This window comes from Sphaeramia orbicularis, chromosome 7 (genome assembly GCF_902148855.1).
Source record: "Sphaeramia orbicularis chromosome 7, fSphaOr1.1, whole genome shotgun sequence".
Taxonomy (NCBI): Eukaryota; Metazoa; Chordata; class Actinopteri; order Kurtiformes; family Apogonidae; genus Sphaeramia; species Sphaeramia orbicularis.
Window position 1 is genome coordinate 14,438,519 of NC_043963.1, and position 24,392 is coordinate 14,462,910.

At 36.7% G+C, this 24,392-nt stretch overlaps 1 protein-coding gene across 1 annotated transcript; it reads left to right on the top strand.

Annotated features, from left to right (window-relative positions):
- Positions 1–24,392, top strand: exosc10 (exosome component 10). Its single transcript, XM_030139165.1, has 25 exons — positions 1–174; positions 1,479–1,615; positions 1,988–2,111; positions 2,193–2,297; positions 2,492–2,651; positions 2,760–2,868; positions 2,958–3,033; positions 3,118–3,228; positions 3,363–3,506; positions 5,852–6,042; positions 6,166–6,322; positions 11,062–11,210; positions 13,107–13,157; positions 13,264–13,375; positions 13,488–13,535; positions 15,366–15,441; positions 15,538–15,647; positions 15,738–15,830; positions 15,911–15,979; positions 16,068–16,161; positions 16,247–16,320; positions 23,571–23,733; positions 23,820–23,884; positions 23,975–24,048; positions 24,160–24,392. The coding sequence occupies exons 1-25, from the start codon at positions 40–42 to the stop codon at positions 24,188–24,190; spliced, it is 2,658 nt and encodes an 885-aa protein (XP_029995025.1). The 5' UTR covers positions 1–39; the 3' UTR covers positions 24,191–24,392.

Below are 24,392 nucleotides of genomic sequence, written 5' to 3' on the forward strand. Positions count from 1 at the left end.
CACGAGCTGCTTCCTGTGGCTCACACATGTACACAGTCCATGCAGTTAATCATGGACTCCTTGAAAAAACATGATTCTTCTAACAGTGGCCGTCAAGACACGAGTTCCGACACAACCGAAGAGGAAAACCCCGACTTGTGTCCCGGGTTTAAGGACGTAGATGCATTCGTTAAAGTGAGTGAAGCAACGGAAATGGAGCTGTGTTGATACGTTTAAGCTAGCAGTCAGTTTGGACAACGTGGGATTGTGTGTGTAAACTAGCACACAGATGAGTTGTATATAGAAAATAACGTTTATCTGTTTGTTGAGGCTCAGTTACATTACATTAATATGTGTTGGGTCGTAACGTAATTGTAAATAAACGGACTAAACAGCCTGTTTTGGGTGCTAGTTAGCTTAATAGCAGAGCTCCCCTAAGACATACCTTCATGTTTCTTAATGAGCTGAATTGGAGTAAAAACACTGGCTGGTGGGTTCATTTTTGTGATGAAAAAACTATAAATAGCCATGCCACAGCATCATATTATGACAAACTATATTAGCTAAAACACAGCAACAGTGTCGGCTCCCAACAGGAAAATGTCAGCTTCTGATGAGCTGTGTTTATTTATTTGTTTATGTGTTGTTGTTGTTGTTGTTTTGTTCTTTATTTAACCAGGAATGCCTAGGTGAGATTAAATATCTCCTTAGCATTTACCTGCTGGCCAGGACTGGCAGCAACACAAATGACATGCCAATCACCTGTCAGTGTTGAACACAACATACAATCTAAGTAATACAGATGAAATTAAAAAAAAAAAAAAATTACAAAAGTTGGAAATGTTTGTGCTTTTACAAGACAAAAGACATATGTTACTGAGAAGTTAAGATAAAGAATGAATCTATAGTTGCGGGAAACATTATTAGACCATCAAAAGTCATCAAAACAATGGTTTTGTAATCCAGTACTAACTCCTGTGTGTATCATGTGACTAAAACAGAAAGAAAAGAAAACATGGAATGCCTAAAAGCACTGTTTTTGTCAGTACAATACCATAGATATTGATATAAGAACTGAAGTGATTTTGGTTATTATCAAGAAAACCATGGAGAATGGTATCTAAGTATATAAATATCAGCTCTTAAATTAAACTTTTATGAGCTATTTTTGTTGACATTATTATATTTGTCCAAACAAATGTACCTTTAGTTGTACCAGGCATTAAAATGAACAAGAAATTGGAGAAAACAAGGGTGGTCTAATAATTTTTTCCGCGACTGTATTCCCTAGTTGACACCAGAATGTCTGTTAAACAAGGAATCTGTTAATGCTGTTTGATTGAGACTGTGATAAGATTAACTTTACTGATTCCACAGTGGGCAAATTCACTGGGTAAGGCATGTCCGCATAATCTGAGGAGCCTTGATAACATCTGCTTTCAACAGCCTGAAAAATCTGCCTTAAACTTGTCTCCAATTTTCCTTCCTGTCTCCTGCAGTATGGATTGGGTGCTGTGTTATCAGCCACCAAAGCATCTGCCGGCTTGCCTCAAGCTGGAGATGAATATGATTTCTATCGGAGCTTCCCGGGATTCCAGGAGTTCTGTCAAAGTCAAGGAGATAAGCTCCTGCACTGGTGAGGGAATATTAGATACTGTTGGTTTTTACTTCAGGCTCAGTCAGATTCTCAAGTAACCCACAAGTCACGACAAACTCCTCAGTTTAAATGCCATCAGCTCCTGTAGAGATGCATGGGAAGTTTGTAAGTGAAGATTTGTTTGTACGTTCAGCCTGTAGAAGGATATGTTTTGTGTTTGAAAATAAAGAGCTCCTCAGTCTTCAGTGAACTTGTTCTGATCCATGACAAACCTTTTAAGTTCATGACACTTCTGTTGACCTGAAAGGCCATAGGAGTCCTTCAGCTGAATAACCAGCCACCTGTTGTTATTAAAATCCAGTGCCATCCATCTGCAGTATGTTAATTTGTTTCTGTGTCTTTTTATGACAGTATGAGTCAAATCATGCAGCACCATGGATGCAGAGCTCACTTGAAAGACCACAGCACAGTGACAGGGCTGGAGGAAAGGTTTGACCTGGTTGTGGACTCAAACGATGTCATCCTTGAAAGAGTGGTATGTAAAGCATATTTCATATTTTATAACTTTCTCATAGTTAAAAACTGCAGAAAACTGAGTTACTTCATTCAATTCCAGGGGATTCTTCTCGATGAAGCTGATGGGGTGAACAGGAGCCAGCAGCCTGTCATGCCTGCAGGGTTTCAGCCTCCCAAGATTGTGGTTTCCAGCTGGAATCGCAAGGTTGGCTAATTAACCTCTAAGCTCTCATGCTGCAGATGCCAATCTCTGTTTTGGGTTTCATTCAAATTGAAACTTTATGGGCCAATCCTAGCGTTCAAGCAATTTAAGTTTTTTTTTTTTATATATATATATATCGTTATAAATATGCTCTGCTGCCCTTCACAGTTTTTGTAAGCAATGTTTTTATTGATCAGGGTTCGAGTTCTGGAAGTCGCTCTGAGACATTTAAACTGCTCCATGCCAAGAACATTACAAGGCCTCAGCTGAAATTTAAAGAAAAAGTCGACAACAGCAACACACCATTTATTCCCAAAATCTTCATCAAGCCTAATGCCATAAAGTCTCTTCCCTCCTGTAAGACATGTTTCTTTCTGATATTCTTTATTTTTAACATTTTGTCAATAGAAATCTTAATTTTTTATTGCATCTGAACACTTCAACATGTTTATGCTCCAAATGTAGATTTCAGCAACAAGCAAATCCGCAAAGAAAGACCAGAAGATCTTGATGTTCCGGCTGCTCTGGCTGACTTCATTCATCAGCAAAGAACTCAGGAACATGTTGAGGACATGTAATATTTTAACCTCATGTATAGTTTAAAATATTGTCTTTTTATAACTTGTTTTCCATTTAAACTTCAACTGCTCATTATGTCTGTAGGTTTGCTCATCCATACCAGTTTGAAGTGGATCATCTGACAATACCAGAAAACCTTCTGTCTAAACCAGAGCCTCAGGTAAGTTATAGAAACAGCTGTTTCAAATATGATTATCTTTTGTAATTCTTCTAATAAATTTATGTTTTGCTGATTAATTTTTAGATGTACCGACCCATGGCTGAGACAAAGTGCTCTTTCATTCATAACCTGGAGGATCTGGTGGCTTTGAATGGGAAGCTTTGCAAACTGTCTGAGTTTGCGGTGGATCTTGAGGTACAGGATTAGAAAACCAGATTGCCTGCACCTTTTAAGACTGCAGTTTGTCTGATTCTGTCAAGTACTGTATGGTTTGGGAACAGAAATATCTGATAACTACCTTTTTGCTAACAGTCTGTTCTCTCTCATAGCACCATTCCTACAGAAGCTTCCTCGGCATCACCTGTCTGATGCAGATCTCCACCAGAGATGAGGACTTCATTATCGACACTTTGGAGCTCCGCAGTGAGATGTACATCCTTAATGAGGCATTCACAGATCCAGCAATTGTCAAGGTGTTTGTCAGCGTTTTTAAATCTTTGTTGGGATTCTCTGCAAAATATTTTGTTCCAGAAGTTTGGTAGGTACCTGTGTGATCTTGTGGAATTGCTAAAGGGTAGAAATTGGCATGCACTACTCGAGAAATGTATTTTATGCCATTATTATTCTATACGCCTGTTGTGGAAATTTTGCTCTGCTGCTGGTGAATAATGAAATAGAGGCTTCTGTCGGCCGACAAGGTTTTTATTTCTTTGCAAAGAAAGGTCAGTTCTGCACACCAGCGGTAATTGTGAAGAAATGACAAAGAGCTTCTGGCAAGATCCACGTTTATAGGGTGGATCCCATTTGTCAAGCGACACCTCCAGTCTCTTCAAAGGGCCTTTTGATTGTGTGATGAGCCTCGGGTTTTAACAAACAGTCACCTTTTGTTACCGTATGAGAAAGTTAACATACAGTAGGGGGTGTTTGGATAAGGACAAGGGAATGTTAAAGTTTTACAAATATTCAGAAATTGGCACGGTCACATTTGTTACTTCTAGTTTTACATACAGCAGAGGGTGTTTTGGATAAGGACATGAGACAAAGAAGGGAGTTAGACAAATAAGTTAAAATTCCATTACACACCAAACAGCCATAACATTCTGACCACTGACAGGCAAAGTGGTTTTTATTTCGATTATCTCGTTATGAATGGATCTGCCAGTGAGGTTGGATATATTAGGCAGCAAATGAACATTTAGCCCTTGAAGTTGATGTGTTAGAAACAGCAAAATGGAAAAGATGTAGGGATCTGAACAACTTTGACAAGGGAGAAAATATGATGACCAAGTCACTGACCTGATCTTGTTCATTCCCAGTGTAAAGTGTTTAGATACTTTTGGTAGGTATTAAAGAACAACAACCGTGTCTCAACCAGTTGATCATCTACGGGAGCAGAACATTATTACCACCTGTCTAATATTGTGTAGGTTCCCCTTTTTCCTTAAAAACAGCTCTCACCTGAGGCCTAGACTCCACCAGACCTCAGCAGATGCTCAGCTGTCCTGAGTTTGGAACGTCCTTCCTTAGTTCATTTTTGGTCGGTACTAACCACTGCAGACTAGGAATACCCAACAAGACCTGTAGTTGTGGAGATGCTCTGACCCAGTCATCACCATTACAATAAATATGGACCTGGTCAAAGTCCCTCAGTGCCTTATTTTGCTCATTTTGCTGCTTCCAACACATCAGCTACAAGTACTAAATGACCTGAAGAACTTATTTGCCTTGGCAGAGGTCTGCGGTCTCCGAGTGCTTTTCTAGTTTGGTTAATAATAACCAAAACATGCCCCCTGATGATAATTTAATTGGATATTGTGTGGTCAGTTGTGTATTATAATCCAAACACATCTAGATTAACACATGGTGATAGTGATTCTCAGTTGCCATCAAACTATAACAGAAGAAGTCAGTACAATGTGATGACAACACTGAAACAGCGCCAGTTGAATCACAAACAGTGAAAAGTGATGGAAATATTGGTGAACATATGGCATTTCTAACAATTATCCAAAATGATCATGGTCAGTTCAAAGAAGCTCTCAGGCAATTATGTAATTAGAGTGACTTAGTCATAGGCACACATGGTTTGATAATGCGGTGGACAGTGCTGCTGATATTTCTGGTGCGTTCCCTTGGGTTTGGATAATTAAACCGAGGATATCTTAAATCTGGATGTGTGACAACTTGTGCTGTTTGCCATATTGGGCCCCGCTGTAAAGCTGTGCCGCAGCATTCACAGATCTCAGCGATGAAAGTGGCTTTAAGATAATCTCAAGGGGAATATATTTTAAGAAGATGAAATAGAAAAGGGCTCAGACTACGTAATGACTTCAGAATCCCGTCTAAATCGTCTAATCATCTGCTCTCAAGAATAGATCGCAGTTGACCACATGCAAAAAGAAAACCTCCATCGTGGGCATGTTTGAAGTTTGTGCAGATTTAAGGCTTAACTTCTTGGCTCGTCTCTAATGCCCAACTGTTTTCTAAAAAGTTAGCGGGTGTCCTGTGGTGTGTGGGAGCTCTGTGACTTACACACAGTGGGACACCTGTGAAAACGTGTAGTGCGTGGGCTTCATGTGCTGAAACAGACAAGCTCTGTGAAAATGATCCAAATGATAAAATGTCAGTGCCACCAGTCTTCAAAATGTGTTAGCGCAAAGCATTTCAGATGTCAAGTTTAGTTAAAAAAAAAAGAGAAAAAAAAATTATAAGTTTGTACCAGAGGATCATCATCACTTTTTCCCTGACAGTTGGGTTCCATGCCGCACCAGTAACTCACGACTGTGACTGTATTCTGTGTTTTCTTTGCTCGTATCAGGTTTTTCACGGTGCTGATTCTGACATCGAGTGGCTCCAGAGGGACTTTGGTGTGTATGTGGTCAACCTGTTTGACACACATCAGGCCAGTCGCGCTCTGAACCTGGCCAGACATTCCCTCGACCACCTACTCAAACATTTCTGCAACGTCGACTCCGACAAACGCTACCAGCTCGCTGACTGGAGAATTCGGTGAGGATGCAGGAAAATCTGGAAACTTGACATGTTTTTTTATGATTTTTATTAATAGAACGTGGCATTAGTTTTGACACTGCTTGGCTGAAGTGCGAATGTTCTCATCACTCGTCCGTGCAGCCCGTTGCCAGATGAGATGGTGCAGTATGCCCGCTCAGACACCCACTACCTCCTCTACATCTACGACCGTATGAGGCTGCAGCTGCTGGACTTCAACCACGGACAGCCCGGTCTGCTGCAGAGTGTCTGGAACAAGAGCAAAGACATTTCCCTTAAGGTACACACAGTGACACCTACTCTTACTACTCTGGCTGTTCACTCCTGTTATTAGCATGCATTTTTAGTCCCTGGTTCACAAGTCGACAGCTCTAAAAGTGTCTAGTCAAGCATATCATTAGAATGCATCTCCACATGCTTCTCCAATGACCACTGATGATTGGATCTCACCCCCTCCCCTCCTCCACAAGCAAACAAACACGCTCATCTAATAACCTAAAAATGTAGCTAAGCAAACTTTAATTTCCTCCAGGCATTTTGGATACAGCACAAGCTGTCAAGTTTAACTGGCCAGCTTCATAATGTTTATCTGAAAATGCACCATAAGTAAACAAACCAACAGAAGAATGAATGAAAGAATGTTTTACTGCCTTTCTGTCTCGATTAGCTACCCCATCCCCCGAGGGGGAGGCAAGGGGTATTGTTTTTGGTTTGTTTCTTTGTTAACACTTTAGCAGCAAAACTATTGGTTGAATTCATACCAAATTGGGTTTATAGATTGCCAGTGAGCCAGAATAAATGTCATTACATTTTGGGAAAAGTAGGTCAAAGTTCCAATTTTTTATACATTTTTCTTTCTTTCAGAGGTCTTTTTATTGATAACAGACCATGATTAAGATGGTCGCTGTACAGGAAGGTAATTTTTGATTTTCTGAACAACATCCACCCATGATGCAACACATAACCCTGCCCAAATTCTGAATTTTTAACATCTTTTCGAAATTTCACGTCTATTTGTGATTGTATGTGTCTGAATGTGAATGCAGCAATGTGTAGCACTGTTGTCCAAAACAAATTTCCCATATGGGACAATAAAGTTTATCCTGATCCTATAAAAACATCAAGTTTGTTTCAATTTACTTCAAACTTGGCGCATATATAGAGGCAATTGATATGCTGACATCAGCATGCGCATAGACATGATGACATCAGCTGGATCAGTGCCAAAATAAGCTACAATATGTGCGAGGGGTGGGGTTTGTTGTCCAATCCAATCCAGCTTTATTTGTAAAGCACTTTAACCCTTTCATGCACGAATTTTGAGAACCTTAGTCAAGATTTTTTTCTTCAGTGTTTAGCCACGAAAAACACAATTCAATCAAGTTTTTTTTTTTTCTATGGAGTTACAAAAATATCCATACATTTAATTTTTGAAGTAAAGAAACGTGTTTAAAACCCAATATCAGAGAGTGATATGAAAACAATGAAATAAAAACATTTTTAATGCCGCTAATCTGATGTCTTCTCACATTTTAATATATTCTAATGCTAGTAATTACTCACTTCATGGAGATAATATGCAAAAAAAAAAACTTCTTGTCTAACAAATAACAATTGATTTACACTAAAACATGTTAGTGCAGATCAGGTTTATCAAGAACAGCAAAGTTACCGTAGTGATCTGAATTACAGTGTATGAGATGGTGCATAAGTGTCCACTGTGTTGGCTGATATGGAACTAAAACAACAAAACCCATTAATATACAAGAGAACAGCTGGAGGAGAACTGTCCACTGGAGTGGACAGTGCATGAAAGGGTTAAAACAACCACGGTGGACCAAAATGCTGTACAGAAGAATAAATTAAAAAAACAAAATAATAGAAGAAAATACAAGAATAGATTAAAAGACATAAAACAGTCCAAAAAACAGTGCTGCACAGAAGAATAAATAAAACCCAAATAAAAGAATAAAGTACATAAATAGATTAGAAAGACAGAAAAAGCTGCACAATTGAAAACAATAAAAATAAGAACAATAAACCAATACCAAATAAAACAATAGAATAAAAATAATGCAGTCAAATATCACATGGTCTCAAAAGCCAAGGAGTAACGATGGGCCTGGCACCACTGGTTAATATTATTCAGCAGAAGAATATTTAAATTCTCTGTGCATGATGTAGTATTTTGTTGCCTCTTATTCATTCTTGCCACTTTTTCACTGTTGGTACTGACTCGACTCGATGTACTCTTTCTGATAAAATTTTGACTGAGGTTCTGAAGTGATCCAAAGCAATGCTAAACCTCAACAAGTCATGCAGATCACACATTAAATCATCCAGAGTGACTGCTGCAGCAAAATATAAGTATGTCTTCATGTTGGGATGTGGGATGTGAATGCAAACCAGCTGGAAATCTCTGAAAATGTCAGAGGAAATTTTCAAACAGGCAAGTTTGAAGTCCAAGCAACTGATATCTTAGCCTGAAAAAACCTTAATATTTACATTAAGCCAAACTGTGTTGAGTCAATCAGGTGCCAACTGTGGAAAAATGAGTACAAATGATGGGTTTGATCATTCATTTTCTCCATCTGCTTCTTCCTGTTCTTTTGTTTTTTTTGACTCTCCAGTGTGACTTATGTTTTAGTGATAAATGGATTCCCAAGTGCTTAAACAAAATGAATGGCTGAAAGTGAGCTTATTATGTAAAGGGTGAATATTTCCTTAATTTGAGAGTGAAAAGTATCTTGGGTTGTTTCACTTTTCTTATGCAACACTACACATATAAAACACCTGCGATATTTATCTTTGGGCTTGTCAGAATTTTCAGGAATCTTTAAATAATAAAATAAAAATAAATTTGGCTCTTTTGCACTAATGACTAAATGTAGAAAACTAAGTGTTATTTAGAAAAGGGTCAAAACACAGTAATGTCCTGCAGAAAGCGAAGTTTATTGATTGCCATTCCAACATTCATTTCAGTATAAAGTAACTCCACATTTTGGATAATCCCGTATGGTCCAACTAAAGCAAAAATGAATTTAAAAGTAAAAATGTGGGTCATTCAGCAACACTAATCTGTCAAATTGTCTCTAAAATGAGAGATTTCAAATACCGTGTTTTGACCCAAAACTTTGTCAAAGTCAATGTACTGATTGTGGAACCAAAAAACTTCTAACACTTTTTGACCTAGAATTATTTTTGTAGTGGATTTCAAATTAAACTTTCTCTAAATTTAACCTTTCCCAAGTAATTTATCACCCTTTATTATGATATGATCCTCTGCTTTTTGCATTGGTCAGTAAGAATCGGGTATTTTCCTGTTTTTAATTTACTGATCATATAAATGTTCGTAAAAGTAAATTTGAAAGCGTTTATAAGAAAACAGAAAACTCATGTTAGAATATCATTAACTGAACATGAAGACAAGTGTCTACAACCACTGTCATTCGTCAAACTACATGGATTTTACTGGTTTTATGAATCGGTGTCGCAGGAGGTGATGGTGTTTCCATGCTGATGACAAATATGACAGTTCCGTCCAAAAAAGACTTGACCTGATGCTGCTAAAAAGCCGAGAAACTGCATTTTACCAGAAATATTTAAATATGATTATAAGGTTAGTGGCTCAAAGGGTCATTAGTCATTTTAGATCAATAGATAATTTTTTGTCTGGATCATAATGTTATATTAGAAACAAAAAGAGCACATTGGCTTAAAACTGTGCTCACTACAGCGAAGAGGGTCATACTAAGGCACTGGAAGGGGCAGAACAACCCTGCGTTTACTGAATGATATGCAGCTTTATCAGAGACCGCATTGTATGAAGGACTGATCCGCAAGATAAATGGACAGCTGGATGTATATGAAAATGTGTAGGAGCCCTTCTTAACTCAGATTAACTCATATTGAAAGATATTGATTATAGACAGCTCATAATGAAAGATGCAGTGTGCCACCCCTTTTATTTATTTATTTATTACACTGGTCAACAACAAATTTTTTGTTTAGGTTTTTTGAGCTGATTTAGGATAATTTTGGTGTGCTGAATCCAAAAATCACATTGATTTTGCTCAATGAGGTCAACTTTCTGAACTATGCTACATATTGGCTTTTTAACATTTTTGCTTACATTTATGGGCATTTTCACATCATATGATACAAAATTCTTTCAGATTTCTTGCAATAAATGAGTTCTGAAGATTTTACTTTTGCCAATTTATGATTAATGGTTTTTTAATATTACAGGTGAATGAAATTGCTTCCACTAGAAGATCTTGCAAAAATAAGCCTGACGTATTCTGCTACATCTGCGGTGAATACACCATTGTACTAACAGGAATCCTGTTAGAAAATGATTTTTTTCTCTTAAAACCTATTTTGGGTGAGAACTATATAAAAAAATCAACTGATAAAGTCACAAAAATGTAATCAATTTTGTGAGAAGATCAAATTTTTCAAAATCAAATTAGCAAAAAAACCTGACCTGATTGGGAAAAACAGATGTCATTTTTGGATTTAGCGGTGCAAAATGGTCCAAATTCAGTTGAAAAAACCTAGACAACTTGCAAAAAACATTTTTTTGTAACCCAGTGTTATAATTGTGATTTGTTTTTGTGTTTTTTGGTGAGTGTTTTTTTTTTTTTACTTGGGGGGGGGGGGGGGGGGGGGTCTTGGGAGGGAAAAAAAAGTCAAATCCTTCACCATATGACATCTTGCTGATATGTGCTTTTTACCAATTTAGTGCATTGCGCTGTGTGTAGTTGCCAATTTTGTACATTTTGAAGGATTTAATAAACATAAAATAAAGGGGGGGGGGGGGCTCTTTAGGTCTTTGAGGGTTAAACAATACCCATCCCTTGTGCATTTACACCAGAGATCCTTGTTAATGCCATGTGTGAACAGGACTTTACAGGTCTATGGTTCCTTTATTGGTGGGATATTAAAAAATGCATTCACCGTGATCACCTGCATTTTCTGACATTTTCGTGACTCACCGTGTGTCCCCTTCCCATACAGAAATATTTGAAGCCTATATTCACAGAAGATTCATACTTGGAGCTGCAGAGGAAGCAGAAAAAGTCTTTTAACACCCAGCAGCTCACAGCCTTCAGATTACTGTTCGCCTGGAGGGACAAGCTGGCCAGGCAGGAGGACGAAAGCACCGGGTAGGCTGTCTGGAAATGGATGGACTCCGTGTTCTGGGAATCTGCTCGAGTGGTTTTACTATTTTTAGTTGGTGCCCAGCCAGATCTTACAGCCAAAATGTTACTGTGACTATCTCACAGCTTTTCTCATTTACAGTATTTTATCAACGTTTATGCATGTCTCTAAACAGTGAGTATTTTAGGCTAGAAGAGGTCTTGAATACACTTATAAGAGTTGTGGTTAGTACATTAGGTATAAAGCTATTGAAGTCTCATAGGAAGTCAGAAAACACAAAGCTACAAGTAACCACCCAGATACACAATACTTTTTTATATTCACATCAGGGGCATCATTGTATTCAGATTATCTTTCATTTCCCAGCGTGGACATAAAATTGGTTTTAAAGGGGTCAGATTTTGCTAAACTCACTTTTATTAGTCTTTGGTTCATTTATTTGTGTATTTGGACCCTAATAGTTCAAAAAGTTTGAATTTCAACCCTCCAGGTGCTGCAAAGCCATCTTTATGTTCATTCTGGCAAAAATCGAGTGGATTTCTACAGCCTGTTTTAATTCCTTCTTAATTTGTTAAGTTTTATAAGTAGTTGTATCATGACATTAGCACATATAAGGTCAAGACTTCCAACAAACATTTCTCCGAGTACGACATAATTGTTTGTCAGCAGCAGCGGTTGTAGTAAAAACTGAAAATATGTCCAAACTTCGAACCGATTACTTAAACTGTTTAGTTGTTGGTTGTATTAACGAACACAAGTGGCTGAACGGGACAGAAAGCATGGTCAACAACCTGGAGGGGGTGGGGCGTGAAGTGGCTCATTTGCATTTAAATAGCCAGCACTCAAAACGACCTTTCTGGTGTCATTACTCAGAAATAGGGTTGAAGATGGACCTGTGGAGTTGAATTAATGAAGAATTCAGACCCAAACATAGCATTTACAGTTTATGTAGTCCACAGGGAAATGTTTTAAAATGCATAGTTTCATTTAAAAAAGCTAAATATCACTCCTTTAAATTGTATCCTTTATCTTTTTAAAAAATTTGTAAATTTAATTTAAAAGGGGCATTTGTAGTATTTTGCCTTTTACATGTTTAATAATGACCTAAAATTATTATTAGTGTGTAGAATAACAAGCTCTGAAGTTCTGCCAAAGATGCCAATTTATTGGACTATTGAAATATGAACTGAATTTGGAGGAAAATTAACACTAGTAGGTCTTTGACCAAAGCATCAGAAAGTGGTGAAGAAAGCTTTTTGTGTCAAAGAAAGTGAACAAATGATAAAAACTAATGTCACTGTTGTTGTTTTCTCCACTGAGCACAGCTCTAAATAAAAAGAATGGAGTTTGGTGTTGAAATCACAGCGTTTCTTCTACAGAAGTGAGTTTGTTTATGAGGTTTATGAAGGTATAAAGTTACTATGTGATCTTATTATGTTTGCTAAGTTGGTCATCTGTAGTGCAGATATAATGACAACACAAATTGTACAGTAAACAGGTGATTTGTGGTTTTACTGTGGCTGTTTTCTGTCTCAAAACAGAGCTATAATGTAAACTATCAGCTGATGCAGCACATGAAGACTTTAAGACAGTGTTATTTTTACCAAATGTCAAAATAAACATCTATGAGTTTTAGTTTAAAGAAGAAAACTTGATGACGCCATAATACAGACGTGTGTAAACAATGAGCTTTATACTTTATTCAGGGAGTGATACAGACTGTGGATACATAGCGTTGATTCATTGGTGGTTTTGGTCCTAAGTGTGTTCTGGTACATGACTGCCCCCTGCTGGTGAGAGCATGGAATATCAATAAACCAGAAACTCCTTTAACAGATACCCTGTTTTTTGAATCCCTCTTGACATATTTTAATTATTTTTTTTTTATTTATTGTGTTTAGATACGTTATGCCCACTCACATGATGATCAAGATTTCTGAGGAGCTGCCCAAGTAAGCCCATTAGATTTTTCTGACATTACTCAAAGGTGCAATTTCTTTAACTCTAACCTCCAGCGCAGTAGTCTTATTTCTGTTTTTATTTCGTCTTTGTATCCAGGGAGCCTCAGGGCATTATTGCCTGCTGTAACCCTGTCCCCCCGCTGGTGAGGCAGCAGATCAATGAGCTCCACTTGTTAATTCAGGAGGCTAGAGAAATGCCTCTTCTGAAGGTAAACATGATGGGATTCTAATATCTATGGGGCAGTGTCTGTATGGGTAAAATCACTTGTATGTATTTATGTATGTTACATTCTAGATTTGTTTCAATTTTTTTGTTTGCAGGCTGAAATTGCAGCTCAAAAGAAGAAAGGACTCACACCTATTAAAAAGGTCAGTTGAAAATAGAGGATTTGTTAAATTTGTTGTGTTGTGTCTGTTTTTACCTTTGCTGTTTTTGACATGATTTGTTCTAGGGGTGGGCGATGTGGCAAAAATATAATATCATGTTTAGTTTTTTTTTTTTTAAATAAAATCACAATCTCGATTTTATCACGCTTCTTTACATTGATCTTTGGAACTACTTTGCAAATTTCTGGACAGTGCATGTGTATGTAAAACATAGCCCTAAAAGAAAAAAATAAAACAGACAATTTAGCTCAAAGATCTTTCCAGAGGAGGTTCCTGTGGAATTGATATCATGGCGTACACTTTGTGTTAGGGAAGGGGGATGCACGTGCGGGTTGGTCAGTTTCTGTTCGATGTCTGGCAACGCATTTCAGACAGTTTGTCCAAGTAGAGTTACCGTCGCACATGTGCAAATGGGCAGTTATCCCAGTAGTGACAGGCAGCAGGTGGAAAACGCTACCACTGCAACCACTGTTCTATGTTGTAAAAGTTTAAATTCAAGACTTTAATATGCATAGCCTAATGTGTGGGCCTATTATTGACTTTTTTGTGGCAGAAAGCGGAAACACTGTAGACGATTCCACGATCCCTCTGCTTTGTTGGATTGTCGATATGTTCTTTTTTTTTTTATCTTTTTTTTTTTTTTTTTCCTCGTGCATCTCTAAAAGCACAATACAAAAAAAAGAAAGAAATTCACATTTTACGGCGACCCCTATACCAACCCAACCTGGATCTCAAAATACGAAAACCACTAATAAAAACAAATACACCCATATAGATGAAAGAGAATACAGGGTGGGGAAGCAAAATTTACAATATTTTGAGGCAGGGATTGAAAGACAGTGTATGACCAATTAGTTTATTGAAAGTCATGAGAATTTACTTGCCACAAGAAAACTGACATAATAGAAAATGTTTTTATTCTATGTGTCCTCCTTCTTTCTCAATAACTGCCTTCACACACTTCCTGAAACTTGCGCAAGTGTTCCTCAAATATTGGGGTGACAACTTCTCCCATTCTTCTTTAATAGTATCTTCCAGACTTTCTCGTAATAGTTTTGCTCATAGTCATTCTCTTCTTTCCATTATAAACAGTCTTTATGGACACTCCAACTATTTTTGAAATCTCCTTTGGTGTGACGAGTGCATTCAGCAAATCACACGCTCTTTGACGTTTGCTTTCCTGATTACTCATATGGGCAAAAGTTTTCTGAAAAGGTATGGATAATAGTGTTAGGTATGATTATGACATCAATATATGTTTGGTTTCAAAACAATTGACGTAGTGCCTGCTGAGAAAAAACAACTAAATTTTCATTGTAAATTTTGCTTCCCCACCCGGTATAATTTACAGATATAAACAGATAGGTGATCAGGATAGTCCTAGACAATTATGTTCCACTCTTTCTTTAACCATCATATAAACAGTATCCCACATACGAAGGGTTTTTCAACTGGCTGCATGCATCCAGATCGCTGATATATTCTAATCCTTCACAATCTAATATCATCATAGCGCACACCCCTAATTTTTACTTTGCCTCATATTAACTATCTGTGTAAACACCTCGCTGATATCATTTATTTAGTGTTTGCCTGTTGTATTTAGCTTTTGTCTGGATAACACCGTCATATATCAGGTATTTGCATTGCCTTGGTTTCTTTATGTTTCTGACCAAGGGACTAAAGCTGAAAATGAGCAATTTGGTTAATTTACAGTGTTGTTGATTGCACTGTGCTGTCCCTGAATAATTAACCGTATAAATAAATGTAAAAAAGCATGATTAAAAATGCAAGTTATGTGTGCTTTTCCAGCCTGAGGTTACCATGTTTGGTCCACATGATACATCCCGGGTCCCTGAGAGAGATTTCCAGCACTTCTCTTCAGATGGTGAGTTTGATACTCATAAATATTAAAGATTCTATTATTTTTTCATGATTTTGTCGTTTAGTTGCTTAGATCTAAGATTCATTGGTTTGTTTTCAGAGCTTCCCGTCAAACAAGGAATTCTCTTCTCGGATGATGAAAACAGACTGGATGTGGATTTAAGTAAAAATAGTAGCCTCATGGCACCGCCTAGAATCACACTTTTTGAGGTTAGTACTCCGCAGCAGTTTCAGGAGTTTTACGGTGTGTTTTGTGTGTAATCACTGTGCTGAATGTGCAACCTCTGCTTTGTTTTGAAGGAAGTGGAAACAAACAAAGACCAAGATTCTGAGACTGTTTCTCAGATGAAAGCCAGGCGGATCATCGAGTCTTTTGAGAACCCTTTCAGAATGGTAAGAGATTAACAGTTATTTCAGTACTTCAGCTATTTATTAGAAACACCGTATTCATTTTTCTTTATTTTTTGTTCCAGTATTTACCCTCCACTGAAGTACGTGTGAACAAAAATGCAAAGTTTGACCCGTCTTCAAAAATATATGAGGTAATTAGAGCTCCAGATTATGTTTACACAGAATAGAACTGTTCTCTTTACTGTTGATATTCATACTTGTACCCTCTGATATTCACAGATTAGTAAAAGATGGAAACTGCAGAGTATTGAACAGCAACAGAAGGAGTTAGAAGCGAAGAAGAAAGCTAAGGAAGAAGCGAGGAAAGCAACAGGTAACGAGCCTTAACCCTGATTTAATTATACACTTTCAAGAGAAACCTTATTATTTTTAATTGTACTTTAATTGTTTCTCTACAGAGGAAAGAAACAAGGTTAAAAAGAGCTACCAGGAGTCCCTGCAGAACGTTGCCACTGTGCGTCAGCAAGCAGCAGTGAGTAATTTGCCCTCTTTTCCTTCATTTCCCACTTTTCCACCCCAAATAAGCTTTCCACTCTGACAACCATACTTGACGTCCCTATTGGGAAAGTAAAAACTCATTGGAGGCACGAGTTCTCTTCACTTCAGAGCCTTGCGCAGCCTGTCGGCAATAGCGCTTTATTAGCCGTTTGAACCCTCTGCAATGCCCCCCATTTTCTTAAGATGTTGCCGGTTATTTTCTATACATAAAGTTGGTGAGTCAGTATTGAGCAGACAGCACCAGCCCGCCAGTGGCCTTTTAATATTTATATCTGTCATATGATGTGCCTGGGGAAGTAGAATGCACAGCGTGGGACTGGAGCATTACAGGCATGTCCTCCACTCATCAAATGCTCAGTGCTTCTCTTCCCTCCTGAGGTGCAACAATAGCTACTTTCTTCCCAAAAGCCCACTTCCTGTTAGCGCCATCTCTCAAGGGAACCACTTGGCGCCCTCCCGCTTGGTTAGTCATACGCGCTTTTGTCACCATATGGTGTCTCCACCATGTTTTAAATGCTCAGTTAGACACAAGTCTTGCTACTTTATCTTTTGTCATCGTTGCATGAGGACAAATTGAACGGTCACCAGCGTTTGACTCTCCCTGCTGGTAGCATCACTTTCATTCACTGTGTGAGCCTCGAGCCATCAATCACTAGTTTGTACAGTAATGGTTTGTACCACAGCGATGGGTTGTGTGATGATGGCTTAAGTGAAAAGTTAGTTTTAAAGCGCTCCCTGCTCAAATGGCTTCTTCAGATATGCACGCTGGCATCGACTGGTGGTATGCATCACAGTCAGAAGTGTTGGCAGCGAGGCTCGAAAGTAACACTCGTCATCCTGCCAACTGCAGGCAAATATTGGCAGTTCTGGCTAAACTGTCAGTTTCAGCTGGCACTTCGGCAGTGAAGTTTTCAGCTCTAATTTAATTTTGAAAGAAAGCTTCATTGTTTTCCAAAAGCCTTTACTGCATCCACTCTCTGGCCTACATTAAGAACATCAGTACATCATTATTGGTATCATGGATTTTCAACCAGTTCATAAACAGAAACTTGGTACAATTCAATATTCAATGTGTGAGATTCCAGGGGATTTTGGGAGACCCAGTCATAGAAATGGATTAGAATATTCATAATTGGTTCTGATTAATGCAAAATGACCTGATAATAGTAATCATTGCTTTTGTTTGCATTATATTGAGACTTTATTGTTTATACGGATCCCCATTAGCTTCCACCATAGTGGTTGCTACTCTTCTTGGGGTCCGTTAAAATACAAATACTGTACAGTTGCAAAATTCACACATAAATAAAAACAAGTTTACAATTCATTGTTATTATCAGCAAGCTGAACATTTCATCTCAACACATAAACCTTAAAACATTTAAACTTTTATCTTTACAGTAACTTGGATTGTGAGAGTTAAAACAATCATTTTCATTACTGTATTTCCTTCAGTAGTTTCTGTTTGAGTGTTTTTTGAATGAATGTAATCTTTTAGTGTGTTTGATGTATGAAGGTAACTTATACCATAGACCGGAGGCCCTGTAAAAGACAGAATTTTTCAGTCAATTCTTTTTTGGTCTGGGAAGTTCAAGGTGACCCATGGTAACCTGTCTGGTGCCATAGTTATGTTTTAGACCTCTACGCCTTATTCTGTCGGTAAGAAAGTCAGGTTTCCCCTTCAAAATAGCACTCCTCATAAGAAGGAAGAGGTTAAATTCAATTTTTGCTTCAACCGTTAACCATGATAGACCGCAATGCATTTTTGTAATGTTTGTTCTGAAGGAACATTTACGAGCCAATCTGGCTGCTCTGTTTGGACCAGTTGGATTGAAGTTCTTTATTTGCTGCACAGGACCACACAGCCATGCAATAACTTACTTACTTATTTATTGCTCCATCTCAAAGTCAAGGCTCCCCTCTTGATAGCTCAGGCAACACACTCCCTTGTTGATCAATGCATCCATGAATGGTTCAGTTGAGCAACAATGCAGGTGGTGTTAGTGAAAAGCGCCTATCTCAGTCAGACTTGTAATCCAGTTTATTTATAAATGGAACTGAAAGGAAAAATAAAGCAGCTACACCTATTCACTCAGCCTATGTCACCAAATGAAGCCAATATGTAGATGATCAATACAAATGTCCAGTGACAGCAGTATTTGGTGACCTACTAAAAGATAAATGAACAGTAGTAATGCATATGAGGAAACGTGGCTGTTTCTGAAGCATTTCTCTGTTATTGAGCCTATGATTTAACTCTGTAACTTATACTTTCTTATCAAACCATAAGTCTCTGATCTCTGTGTTAATCTAGAACACTGTATCATCTCTTAATCATTTCAATAATTCATTAATTGTCGTTATTTCTAGAGGTAAGTTGGACATAAGAGGTTGTAGATTCCATGAGGTGAAGCTTGTGTTGTTCCATCCAGTTCCTACTACTGGACAGGACAAAACGTATAATTCCATATGACTGAATATAGTATAGTTCATATATATACCATAAGTGAACTTTGCCTTGTGAAATGTCATAGCCTCCTTACAGTTAACTGCATATTGCACCAGTAATGTGGTCGGCTTTTTTTAAGTTAGCTTCATTTTTTGTGAGATAGAACGGATCCATAGATGCGTCCTTGAAAATTCTCTGAATAAAAGACTCAGTCCTTGTCTGATCCTGGACAGTGGAACCGTCCATTTAAAATTGGATGATGTAGCTTCATATTAATGAAACCTCAAAGGATCCTCTGACATTTTTGAAACCCCTCGTATCTACGCCACAAAATCTATCTTATTTCACCACTGTGTTTTTACAGGAGCCCAGAACAGACCTCCTCTTCCTCTTTTTTTTTCTATGTTTGAGTGCAGATCAGAGTTAATATCTCCTTAACCAAAAAAGCTCAGCGCAAACACACCAAACACCAGCTGTGACAAGGGCCTCTCACATTTTTCAGGTTTACAGCGCCCACAGTAGGGGAGGGTGTTACTGACATCTGCTCAAAATGAGCAACCGAGATGAAAAAGTCGAACATAATCACAAAGAAATAACATCACAGCTTATTTTAAGACATTGTTTTAGTTTAGTAACTTTTTAAGTCATTTTAAAGACATGTGAATGAATGAATGATTTATTTATTTTGAAAATGGGACAGTTCGCATTAATGAACATTTACATGTAAATATGAGAGATTAATTTCAATCTCGAGTCCCATTGTCAGGTAAATTAAAAAAAAAACAAAAACAAACAGCTCATAGATAACATAATACCATAACTGAATTAAGATATACAAAAAGAAAAACAAGCAACAACACACAGTGCACACAAACAGACAAAAATGATGACCAAGGCAACCACCAAACAAAACTTGATTGAAGTTTTCTCATGAATTATATATTTTATTAGAATTATATTATATATAGATATCCCATTGTTGCTAGTACCTATGATTACACTATAAATAGCCTATTGTTGCCACTACACATGACCACATTATAAATATCCCACCGCCGCTGTTACACATGATTATATTATAAATGTCCCATTGTTGCTATTACACATGATTATATTATAAATCAATCAATCAGTCAAAGTTTATTTATATGGCACTTTACAACAACATGAAGAAGACCAAAGTGCTTTAAATCTAAAAACATGATTAAGTTATAAGATAGAAACAGTTTAATCAAATACCATAAATATGCATGAAACAAGACATAAATATCCCATTGTTGCTATTACACATGATTATATTATTAATATCCCACCGTTTCTATATAGCAAGTTTCTGTAATTGATGTAAATAAAAAGCTGCCAGTTGTACACCAAACAACTGTTCCAGTGGCTAACGGTTACTGTGCTCTCTAAAACCCCAAAACTCATGTTGACACTGATTAAAATCAAGACATGTTTAATGTTATTGGAAATTTTTGGTCAGTAGCATTCAGTGAAGTGAATATTTTCACCAACACTACAATAAATACACTCTCTGCACGTTAAAACTTAAATCCCTGATTACCAGACATGTTATTTAAGCAGAAATATGGCAACAGAATCCAGGTCGGTGTGTGTTCCATCTGCAAACGTTGAGGAGACCGATGCTTGAAGTTTTCTGTGTTTCGCTCTACTCCGTTGTGCCCTTCATCCTCTACAGTTGACTAAACATCACCAATATTTGTACTCTTCGTCTCTCACGTTAAACAGATTTAGACTCAATCTCCACTGAATGTGCCAGAAACTATGTTTTTGCCTCCCTTAAATTCTCATCATATGATCTAACTTGTTTCTTACTGATGTGGAGATCAAACTTAAAAGTCAAACCTCAAGGAATGAAGTTCTTGCATGATTCAAAGTCTCTGCAGAAACCTGTGGCATATGACATTATATTGCCTTTCAATATGAGGTGGTGTTTTCAGTGTTTTCAAAGTGTTTGAGTGAATGTTAGGCATTAATTGTCAGCACTGGATGTGAAAAACTGTTCAGTCAAGACTTTAATGAGTTTGTCATTAATCCTGCTACTGTAAGGACACTCAAGTTAAATGTAGATGCAAATGCTTTTACTTCTGTGACCTTGATGAAAGCTTTTCTGTCTTAGATGAAAGTAATTTTATCAGATGCTGGCTCATTAGAAAGTTCTGATGGATTTGAAGTTTAACCTGCTGACTTGTATTTTAAGTTAAAAATTTAATGTATTACAAACATAAAACTGTACACTTTGCCAAGTTGGAGGAAAATACATTTTATAATTATATCTTATCTGTGTAATTTTCTTTTATATTATGTTAGGATTTAAGTAGAAAGTTCTTGCACAACTTCACATCCTTCGAAGATGCACGGAGGAGGAAGAAAACTTCAGGTCAAAGACTTGAACGGTTATGTTCAGATTTGTCTGTAACTAGAGAAATGTCTTTGCAGACATTTGCAGACATTCTGTGATTTTAATTAAATGCAGATTACACCTCTTCCATGGCAGAGGATTGCTTCACTGGCACGTGTACATGCTTTTATCCAACAAAGATAAAACAAACAGACAAACTGAATATTCCAGAGTTTAGTGTAGAATGCATCTTTCAACCTGTCAATCTGAAACTTTAATGGAAAAGATTTCCTGCGTTATAAGATGAATTATAATAAATTACACCAGCATTTAAGGGCGATGCTTTTAACCTTTTCACCTAATTATGTAAGTAATGAATCCAGTTTAAGCCTCAGAGTCTCTATAATAGATATTTAATTGTGGTACAAAACAATAAACCATGAGCAAAACTCTACTCAAAACACAAATCGTCTGTAGGTTGAACAGAAAACAGAGTTAAACATCACAGTAACTCTTATCCAGTTAACGTCTTATTAGAATATAAGTTTAAAAAAAGTAAGAAAAATTATTATAGATATATTAGTAAAAAATTACAAAAAAGAGCTATTAGAATAATTAATAAAGTAGGATATTTTGAAGCAACTAATATTTATTTATTCAACTTAAAACCTAAAAATTGCAGGATATTGTATAGATTAAAATATTAGACATGATTAATAAAGTAAAAAATAATATTGTTCCAAATAGCATTCAAGATTTCTTTAAATTAAGAGAGAGTAATTATAATTTCCGAGGTTTTTATATTTTTTAATGCACTAAAGTGAGGACAAATGTGAAGTCTAGATGTATTTCGTTTGTGATTGTGAAATTACCACAATGACCTTGATGATGAATTTGGGTTCCTCACTTCTCTGCCGAAGTTTTAAAAAATGCCTTAAGTTTAAAATCCTTCAGGAATATTAAGTTGAGATGGTAAATGTGTTTTTGTTGTTGTTGATTCTTTTGTTATAATGAGAATATTCAATGCTGTACACATTTAATTTAATGTAAGCAGTGGATCAGAGGGAAAGGATAGGAACAAAATAAGCTTTTACTTCTTGCCTATTCGACAGGCTCAGTCCCTACCTGTCTTTAAATCACATCTAAAAATGCACTTTTTCTCATTAGCATCAATGAGTGACGTGTCTGTTTGTTTGGGGGTTTTTTATGCTGTTTTTATCACATTTTAATTTGTCTTTGTTTTTATGATGGTTGTATTTTGTTCTTAGCCCGCTTTACACCCTGTGTTATCACTAGTTTTATTTACTTATTTAATCCCTTGTTTTATGTTTGGTGTACGGCACTTTGGCCAGCTGTAAAGTTCTTAAACTGCATTATAAATAAAGTTGGTATAGTATGGTATGTACAAACCACAATAAACCTTCCATTCATTCATAATTATAATGGTATCGTAGTTGTTTTACATCATTTCGTTTGGTATATATTTTCCTATGTTTTGTTTTGTACTTCTGGGCATGTATTTTTGCACTTGGTTTTGTATTCATTTTGTATTATCCTTGGACGTATTTTGTTTGGTTTGTCTGACTTTATACAGGATGATTTTATAGCTACTTGTGTATAGCTAACCATTAAGGCTATTATTATTTAGAAGGGGGCAGTAAAAATAAGATTTTCTTCATCCTGCTCCTTTTCAAGCATGGGTGCATAAATGTTTGTTCACCTGATGATTACACTGGTCAACAACAAATTTATTGTTTAAGTTTTTTGAGCTGATTTAGGATAATTTTGGTGTGCTGAATCCAAAAATCACATTAATTTTGCTCAATCAGGTCAACTTTCTGAACTATGCTACATATTGGCTTTTTAACATTTTTGCTTACATTTCTGGGCATTTTCACATATGTTACAAAATTCTTTCATATTTCTTGCAATAAACAAGTTCTGAAGATTTTATTCTTGCCAATTTATGATTAATGGTTTTTTTAATATTACAGGTGAATAAAATGGCTTCGACTAGAAGATCTTGCAAAAATAAGCCTGACGTATTCTGCTACATCTGCGGTGAATACACCGTTGTACCTAACAAGTACCTAACTAGAAAATGATTTTTTTTCTCTTAAAACCGATTTTGGGTGAGAACTATATAAAAAATCAACTGATAAATACACAAAAACGTAATCAATTTTGTGAAAAGATCAAATTTTTCAAAATCAAATTGGCAAAAAAACCTGACCTGATTGAGAAAAACAGATGTCATTTTTGGATTTAGCGGTGCAAAATGGTCCTAATTCAGTTGAAAAAACCTAGACAACTTGCAAAAAACATTTTTTTGTAACCCAGTGTTATTGAATGTCTGCTGATGAAATGAACGAAATAAATGAAATGAATGAATGCCGCTGACGTGTTTCATCAGGAGTCTGCAAAAGGAGGTGGAAAGAAAAGAGAAAGAGTTCCAAGTGAGGTTGGAGAGTCAACTCCCAAACCAGCTAAAAAGAAGCCTCAGACGCCAGAACCCACATCCAAAGACGACTTCAAGCCCTTCGACTACAGTCAGTCTCACCTGAATGTGTTCAGTGGTATGTATAGAATCTGTTTGTACTAAATGAATGTTAAATGTGTCTGAGGAAAAAGTAATTAAAATCATCACACATTTATTTAACAGGAGGCAAACCGAAGGACAACACACAGTTTGATCCAAACCGACAAGACCGTGATTTTAAGAAAAAGGTACTTGTCTGTTTGTTCGTTTGTTTGTTGAATAATTGTCTTTGCCGCATACTTAATGATTTTTATCTTTTTTTTTTCTGTGTATAAAAGAATCCCAAGGGACAGAAACCAAATGTTGGGGCTGGAAACCGAAGTATGTCATACGTTGGTGGAAGGTCTGAAAGGTAAATATACAAATAATTACAGGTTTTGTTTTTGTTTGGTTTTTTGTTTTGTTTTTTTGCCTCTAAAACATTAAGCATTCAAATAATTTTTTGTTTTTTTTCCATCCACAGAGGATTCCGGCATAATTGGCCCAAAAGATAGATGCTCTCTAGTGCAGTTTTTGTCTCATTTTAAGGTGTTTTCTCTTCCTTGCAGGAACAGTGTTGCTCATATTTTCATCTTGACATTGAAATTCAGTTTTGTTTTTTAGTAATTAATGGATTTCGAGATGTATTTTTTGCTTCTGTGTGTTTACTCTGTAAATATTAAGAAGCACAGACCTCTTTATTAAAATTTATTTTAG